This window comes from Apteryx rowi, unplaced genomic scaffold (assembly GCF_003343035.1).
Source record: "Apteryx rowi isolate R43461 unplaced genomic scaffold, aptRow1 scaffold_78, whole genome shotgun sequence".
Taxonomy (NCBI): Eukaryota; Metazoa; Chordata; class Aves; order Apterygiformes; family Apterygidae; genus Apteryx; species Apteryx rowi.
Genome location: NW_020451071.1, coordinates 2,531,972 through 2,540,811, shown reverse-complemented (window position 1 = coordinate 2,540,811; position 8,840 = coordinate 2,531,972). Strand labels below are relative to the sequence as shown.

The window sequence follows — 8,840 nt, the reverse complement described above, 5'->3', positions numbered from 1 at the left end:
CGGCGGCGGGGTCCGGCTGCGGCTGCGGGTCCGGTCCGCCGGCGGGCTTGGCGCCGCTCCCCGCGGCCATGTCCGGAGCCATGAAGTTCAACGGGTACCTGAAGGTGCGGATCGGGGAGGCGGTGGGCCTGCAGCCCACCCGCTGGTCCCTGCGGCACTCGCTCTTCCGCAAGGGCTACCAGCTCCTGGACCCCTACATCACCGTGAGCGTGGACCAGGTTCGCGTCGGGCAGACCAGCACCAAGCAGAAGACCAACAAGCCCACCTACAATGAGGAGTTCTCCGCCACGGTGACCGACGGCCATCAGATCGAGCTCTCCGTCTTCCACGACACCCCCATCGGCTACGACGACTTCGTGGCCAACTGCACCTTGCACTTCCAGGACCTGCTGCGCTCCGCGGGCCCCAGCGACAGCTTCGAGGGCTGGGTGAGTAGCCGTGCTGAGGAGAAGCTGGACGCGGGCTTCTCTCCGAATGAATGGACGCGCTCGCCGAGGAGCGCTCGCAGGGTGCTCGCGGAGCTGGGGCTTGTCCTCGCATGCCTGCGCCGCGGGTGCATGCCGCCCGGCGTGCGTGTGTGCGCTCGCGCAGGTGTGCGCTCATGCATCTACTCGTGCCCTTGTGCGCAGCAGCCAGGCAGCAATGGGCTGAGCAGATTTGCAGCCGGGCAGATGTGGGTAAGTGGCAAGTGCTCTTTCAGCTGGTGCATTTGGGACTTAAAAGAACAAAAAGTGTCAGCTGTCCTAGCTTGAGGGTCAAGACTCCAGCTGAGCGCTGTAAAGTCTCTCCTCTTTGTAGACTGSAGGAGAGGAGACATGTCATACTCACCAGCAAGGTACACCTGCAGACTCGCACATTTATGTACCTTCCCTCTTTTGCTGAGCACATGGAGACATACTTGGAAACATGCAGATGGATGTATTTCTGCTCAGATCTACACATGCTTGCACAATTGTTTGATGTGTGCATGCAAATTGGTTAGATGTTTTAACAGAATCACGGGACCAGTCTTGTATATATCATGTGCCCCACTGCGCTGGTTAAGCACAGTTTCGCTTACACCTAATTCTAGRTTATTTCCATGTAGGTGTCACTTGCACCTGGCCCAGAGAACTTCATTTATGTCTCAGTCCTAATAGTAAGTGAAAGAAATGGTATAGGCTCTAAAGTCGTGCCTTTGYTTCCAGTACTGTAACGCAGGAGGTAGCGAGTAAATTGATCCGGTGACAGATTGTAGTTTGCCTGTGTTAGATTTGAAAAAAGTCACCTCATTCTGGGTAGAGAAGGTGCAGAAGAACTCAGAATTTCCGAGGATATTATAGATATTAAYTTTTTTGAGATCAGGAAGTTCAGTATGTGTGGTCAAGTAACCATCACAATAAAATCAGACGTGGAGGAAAGAGAGCTGACACTGTAGAGAGCAGATAGGTATCTTGATTGTATTGCTAGAGAAAATGCTAATGCTTTCTGTTCCCAGTCAGTGTCTGTGACTAAGACATGATGTTACATCTCTTGTGTGACTACAGGGAAATACCAATCATGGGAGCACTTAATACGATTATACTAATACTATTTCTTCTTCTTAYGGTGTACTTAGGTACCCTGTGGATAGTTGCGAGGTTCCTGTGCTAAAGGTAATCTCTGTCAGACAGATGTTGATGTGATTTCGTGCAGGGCAGAGAAATCCAAGGTAGCCGCAAAGCAGTTAGCTCAGGTATTGCTCCTAGCAAGATAGCCATAGCAGAGCTCAGCATGGATTAGCTTGGTGGGTGCATACCCAGCTTCTCAGGTTGGTTGTGCTGCCCTAGAGGGATGGCTCCTGGGACTTCTGCTAGAACATTTTTAAATACGGAATGGACCTGTAAGGGATAGGGCAAAGGACTGAGCTCAGCATAGAGAGCTGTGGTTTGTGGGGGGGTGTTCTTGTTTGATTTGTTGGTGGTGTCTTCCTTCTGCTGTTGAGAGAGCCCTTATCCTCTTGAAAGGCTGGAGTCCTATCATACAAGGTCTGGCCTACACGTGGGATTTGGACTGCTTTGTTGTGGAGGCGGTGGCCTCATTATTGTAGATATTTTGGTAAATATTTTGCCTCCAGTGTGGATGCGAGTATGTCCAGGGGCCCACTGCGTTGTTTCATACATCCTGCAGACACTCTTTGCTCAAGATGCATGCAGTATGTGGCCTGCCAAAGGCTTCTCTAGCCTCTGGTGAAGGAAAAGTTTCTTAGCCCTGTTGGATGGGCACTTGTTTCATGAACTCCTTTTTCCTGTGAGTTGATGGGCAAGAAATCAGTGGTTTTTTTAAACAAGACTGATGTAAATTGATGTTATATCTGTGCACGCAGGCAAACCCATGAAGTGTTATCTCCTTTAGGTTAGCGTCTAAGAACTACAGTTGGGGTGGATTTAGTGGGGAGGGTGAGCAAGTGTTTGTCTCCTGTTCCCTTTCTCCTCTCCCCTCCCCTTTTGTCTCGCTCCATTAACATCTCACATAGCGTGCACTCAGAATCACATGATGACATGGGAACAGCATCTTTCCTGATAATTTAATATTTCTTGATAAATTCAGCAAGGCTGTTGCTGGATTTTGTGCAATCTGAAGGGTAAGAAGTGCTGCTTTGCATTAGCCTAAGGTCTGYGAACTGCTGGCACGCTACGAGACACCAAAAGGGGTTTAGAGATGATCTGCAACATCTCCACCCCAAAACTCCTCTTAGTGCCCTTTTTCCAACCCCAAAGCAAGCACACATTTGCTGATATAAGCAAGGAATGAAAGGAATGGAATGAGGGGGAAAGCGAATGAATCCTCAAAGTTTAACTTTGCTTATACGTGGCTGTACAGGAAAATCTCTGGGATAGCAGTTAGACTTTTTTTCTAAAGTTACGTAGTCCTTCAATACAAAATGGTTGAGAAACAGTTAAAAAGAGTCCACTTTGCCCTGGGGGATAAAGCATCCCAGGATATTCTGGCGTCTTGAGAGGGAACTGAAGGGAGACCAGAGTTGGTGAGATGTTTGAATTTCTGGTATGGGACATCTGACGGAAGAAAAAGATGTTTTTTTCATTTTGACTTGATGTAGAATCTTAATGCTTGCTTTTCAGAGAAGACATAAGGACAAAAATATATTGGTAAACTCCTAATGCTTCTGACTTGACACAGTGACACGGGACAGGGTGTCTGGCTGTTCTCCATCACAGGGACTCAGGTTCCCTGCTGGGGGGAGAGTAGGAGGACAGCGTGGGATTACCTGGGGCGATTCCCTGGCCCACGCACTGGCCTGAGGGTTTCAGTCTGAGCTCTCAGACTCTTGCCGTTCTGTTGATAAACTTGGGTTTTCTTCTGCTGATAAAGGTGATTAGTTAGAACATTTGTCACCACCGTTGTGGGAACTGTAGGAAGTGACGGTGAGAAGCAAGTAGGAGCAATCTGTGTGCAAGCATTGGTGCTTCTCAGATGACTTGCAGATACATCACCGCAATTATGTCCCCAAACTTTTATGCATATGAGTGAGTGTATGAATATGAATAGTCTCATCACTAATGCTTATACGTTTGAGTCATCCCACAGGGTACTGGGACAGAGTACTGTGTCCATAGTTTGTATTAAAATCTATATTCCAGAGGTTCTTCAAAAACTACCCTTTTTCTTCTAACCTCCTGATTTTTTTCTGAAGTCTTTCTAATGAACGCATTACCGCAGCCTGAATATTTTTTAGTTTGCATGTTAGTTGTTAAACACATTTGATTAACTTTACACAGATCAAATTTATAAGAGCATATTATCTTCAAGATCCTGTTCTGTTTCCCATTATTTATGTTTACTTGTCAAGCTGCAGAGGAGTAGCTTTTATTAATACTGTCAATTAAATGCCACCTTGCCTTCAGTGTGCTTCAGTGCAGTTAAAACTGGCAGCGATCTCTCCAGCACGGTGTTTTTCTGGTAGGTATTTTCCTGCAGATCAAGTGGGTGTGAAATTCTGCAAACCTGAAAGGTAGCATTTTACACAGGTGCACATGACCCTGCCAGGTGCAAAGCAGTAGAGAATTAAGTCGGCTGTTACCCGAAAGCTGTTATGATTTACATCATGGTTGAAACTCTTCTTTTTAAGTGTTTATTTAATTTTGCACTGGCATGTGCTAGACATCTTTTTACTCTGTGTATGTGCATTTGAAAGGTGGTATGTCCTCTTTAACTGTCTCTGAGTGCAGTGTAGGGAACAGTCATATGACAATAAGACAACATAAATAATTTGGAGTACTGAGTTTTAATTGAAAGGAGAAAAGTTTACAATATATCAGAAATGAGTATCTTAATTCCTATGAGATCTATGTAGCAACTGAAGTTTTTTTTTTTTTGTTTTGTTTTTAAGCTTGGGGCAGCATTATTTGTAAAAGATACTGAATTGCATTGTTACTAGGGAATGATTTAATTATGATTACAGAAATTGTTAGTGCATGGATAGAGATGTCATAATTTCTAGCACTTTAATGAGTAGTTAAACCTATTTTGTCTTGATCTTGAAATAGCAATTCACCTTAGTATGCTGAAGGAAATTAGATAACAGATGGATCATTAGATTAATGAACCAATCACAACTTCCTGATGATTTTGTTAGCAATTGCTCATAGGAGAACTGTTAGTTTTTTTGTCAGGAAGAGATTAAAACAAATAATTCTCATACAGTCCTGAACTTGAACTCTTTCACCTGTATCCCTTCCTATGACTTCCCTTTCCTAAGGTAAAAAGAATTGTTTTATTCTTATTTATATGCAATTGCATTATTTATTGAACATTGAACTAAAGAGTTAAAGGAAAACACAACCTCTTCCCTAGAGCATCTGTTCCTYGGCAGGGTGCTACAGGCCGAATATGGCAGGGGTACTTGTAGGTGTAACTACCCCTCGCATGTCACAGCAGTGTTCTCCAGGCGGACAGAACTGGTACGTGGAAATCAAATTATCTGTAGTTGTTGRCAGAGTATTTTGTGATGCAGACCGTCACTGAGGATTTTGTGAAGGCCTGTTTGAAAAAGAGATTTGAAGAGAATGAGGTGACTGCTTGGCAAAATAGAAAATGGCTCTGAGTTCAAAAAATGATGATATCTGGGTTGGTTCCAGCCTGTCTGTGTCAGCCTGTGTTCATCTGCGAAGATGGACTGCATCTTCTAGGGCTGCAGCAAGCAGTTTCTCCTTCTGTAGATCTTAGCAGTCTGAGATGAAGAGCAATAATATTCCATACATATGATTTCTGTTCCCAGGTACATGACAATAGTGTGTATAGTGCAGATCTCTGACCTATATTAAGGTCACCCTACACATTAATTGCTAACTAGGCTTGAGTAAACTAAGCAGTGTCCCTATTTCTTGTTTGGTTTAAGTTGCTTCTGTAATTATTATTACTGATATGCAGTTATTATGTTTGAAGGGGAATGATGGAGAGAAACACCCACGGCAAGGAGGTAAGATAGTTCTTGAAGGATGTCAGAATTTCAGCTTCTGTTTCTTTCATTTAGCATAAAGCTATGCTTTGTGCATCCAAAGAAAACCTTCAAAATGCCAGCTGAGTCCATGACACCAATGGCTCCCTCAGTGTGCCCCGCAGCCTATGACAAAGGTTTCAAAAAAAAAAAAGAAAAAAAAGTGCTATTTGTTGTCAGATATTAAATAATCTTGGATGCGTGATGCTAATAACCATTTCACTGATTAAGGCAAATGAGGGAGAAGAGAGATGATTGTGCCATGAGGAGCTGCCCGTCCRTCGTCCTGTTTTGGCCTCAGGAGCAGAGCTACTTGGGAGCCCTCGGTTTCAGTCTTCTGCAAACCCCTGCCCAGGAAAAGGCCTGGCTGGCAACTGTGAGCGTCCTGGGAGAATGGAGGCGTTTTGCTTGAGAGGTTTTTTCTTTTTCTCTCCAAGAAAATCTGAAGCTGGAAAGTTTTGGTCAAAACATGAGAAGAGCCAGTTTCCAGTGGTCAAAGCGACTGGGACACCAGCAGGGATCGGAGAGACAGAATTGCGTGTCCTGGCTCTGACTTGGGTACAGCGGGATATGGATTTGGCTCCCCTTCGTTCAGCCRGCTTCCTGGCTCTGCCGTGCCACTGCCTCCTAGTGCGTTCCTCAGTCTGTTTTTCCATAAATACGTGTTTTAAAAACCCTTGCTTTGATCCTGTCAGGGATCCTGGGAGCTTAGGGAAGGCGTGCGGGGTAGGAGCCTGCTTTCCTGCCTGGGGCTGCTGGCCGGGATATCGCCGTGCTTCCCTCCCTGGCTGCGAGGAGCTGCCAAGCCGGAAGCTCAGCCCAAACCCCACCAGCAGGTACCCAGGCCCTCCGCCGCCCGTGCACAGTGCGCWTGCAGGTTTGGGCTGGAGCTCAGGAGTAAACTTCAGCCCGTGTGGCCTTCGCTGGCTGGCCCATGCTGCGCTGCAGGATGGTGGGGTGGCAGCTCCCAGACGGGGTGGAGCAGGCACCTGGGAGAGGCCCCGGCTCAGAGAGTCACGCAAGATTTTCTGGAGTCGCTTGTTGGAGCCCGTGCTAATTCGGGTGCTGGGGACGAGGGGGTAGGCCAAGCGCTGATGCTCGAGTTTCCCTTGGTGGCGTTAATCGTGGCAGAAAGCGTTCCCGAGGGTGTTTGGAGACCTGAGCCCCCGGCCACCAGGTTGGTGTTTTAAAAGAGGCTGTTTGCGGAGAAGGAGGCGCGAGGTCGGGCTGACAGCAGAGCAAGGCCCCGGGCAGCGTGCTGCCCCACGCAGCGTGCGTGCAGCCCTCGCCGCTCGCGCTGCCGGCGCCGGCCTCCCTCCGTTTGCCCCTTGTATTTAGCTTTTACCACAGGTCTTCTTGTAAAAAAGGTATTTCGTCCAGGCCATCCAAGGCTTTCTGTTTTGAACATTTTCTGAGTAGTGATTTGGTTTCAAGCCATTTTGAGCTTTTAGGCAATAAAATACCCCCAGAAAACGTTGTCAAGGGGGCAATTTGAGCTCTTGAAATGCCATTAGAAGGTCTACTGGTTTACAGTGTAATTCAATACGAAAGCATATCCCTTACTGAACTAAATAAGACTCAGTTGTTTCCTCCGCCCTTTCTTTGCAAACTGTTAAAGTGCCTTTGATGTTTTAGGCTTGATTGTAGCTATTGTGCTTTGCTAATGCAATCAAGAAATCGGGGACCTTTTCTGTAACCCTGGAATAAGAGACAAGGAGAAGAGATACCGAGTGCAATGAGTTGCTAACCACTTTGTAAATGATTCTGAATTGGGCATCACGCACCTTCCTGTCTCCCAAATCTCAGCCTTTTCAGGGACACAGTTAATATAGGTGAAACCATGCTCTAGACTTAATTTCTTCTGGAGACAGTGAGCAATCTCTGTTCTGGTTGCTTAYTGCACCCCCACCCTGTTTGTGGGTGCATGCAGTGAACCAGACTRGAGCCCTGGATGACTAACCGGGGTTGCCTGATGCTGTTCACCCTGCAACTCAGCAAGCAGTTCTCTCCTGAGCCATCCCCTCGGCTGTGCTGGTTGTGCTGCATACAAGGAACTACAGCTGGTTATGAGGGGAAAAGCTTATTTCGTAATTATATTAAAGATAGCAAATGCATGTCTAAAACAGAGTGCATCCTGAAGCTTCCAATTAATGTTGCTAAACCACTTAAGGTAAACCAGACAAATGATTAAGTCTCTGCCATGCCAGTGACTTCTTTTTCTTTCACATCATGAAATGTTCTCATCACTCAGTCAAGTCAATCGCTGAGGAAGCTATCCTGCTTTCTTATTAAAGCCAAATTTGCCCAGGGAAATGGGAATCTGGTCTAGCCATGCTAGTAAAACCTTCTTCAGTCATGTCTGCACCAGGTGACAAGATGCTGTGCAGAGAACCATGGTGTAGCGTCAAGTGGCCTGTGTCCCTGCAGGTCACGGGCAGCACCATGAGCAGCTGTGAGCTATGTTTAGTTGCATTAGCACAGTGCTGTGTGCGAGCAAGTGTGTGTTCCTCAGCAGTTACGGCGCTACTAATATTCAGTGCTAAAATCTCAGCGTCTGTGCTGAGCCCAAAGTGATGGAAAAAATAGCCTTCTCGCTGCCCTTGTGAGACCTTGTCCCTTGTTATGCTAGACCAGAAGCATCTAATCAATGACTAGATCCATCCCACAGGCCTGCCAGAGCAGTTTGTCTGGCTGATGGCCTGCTGCCTGCTTTGCTCTTTCCTGGGGCTCCTCAGATATTGGGGGGGGGGGGCAGGTCGCAGGTGAGAAGAGCTGTTCTGGCAGCCTCCGGCTTGTTTTCAGTCACCATCTCACTTGTGGGACCTGTGTTTAATTGCATCTCCAGAAAGCCTCATGTTCTTTAGCCCAGCAATGATCCCTGTCCCGATGGAGGGTTGCACCCCTCCAGACAGAGATGCACCTGCCACAAGGTGGGGGGGCACCTGTGTTTTGCCTGCGTGACATATGCATGTTGGATCCTGGCTTGGGAAAGGGGTTGTGTCCTTGCAGTGCCACCTTGCAACTTGGTAAAGCTCAGCCCAGAGRGCAGGCTGGGAGCCCCGCCACTAGGCTAAGCAGACACAGAGGATGGGGTCCCTGCCCTGGACTTCAGGTCTGGGACAAGATTCAGGCTTTTGTGCTACCATTGTCTGGAAATCCCTTCTGTGCTTCACTGTACAGTGTAGACCTGCCCTCAGGGTAGATACAGCTTATACTGGAGTACAGTATGCTGCTCTACCTAGAGTTACCCGTGAGCTTTGCCAGTATAAAAGAATGTTGGCAGGGGAAGAGGGAGGGGGACGTGAACCTGCAGATGGCATTGCATGAAAACTTTTTGTTGGCRTACACCTGCTAAGTTTCGAAA

General features: G+C 47.1%; 1 protein-coding gene across 1 annotated transcript in view; it reads left to right on the top strand.

The window, feature by feature from the left end:
- Positions 1-20: 20 nt before the first annotated feature.
- The window catches only part of PRKCH (protein kinase C eta), a 120,572-nt gene continuing 111,752 nt past the window's right edge, over positions 21-8,840 (top strand). The window contains exon 1 of the mRNA XM_026088688.1: positions 21-428. Within this exon, the coding sequence (XP_025944473.1) occupies positions 69-428 (360 nt within the window). The 5' untranslated portion in view covers positions 21-68. The remainder of the gene's footprint in view (positions 429-8,840) is intronic.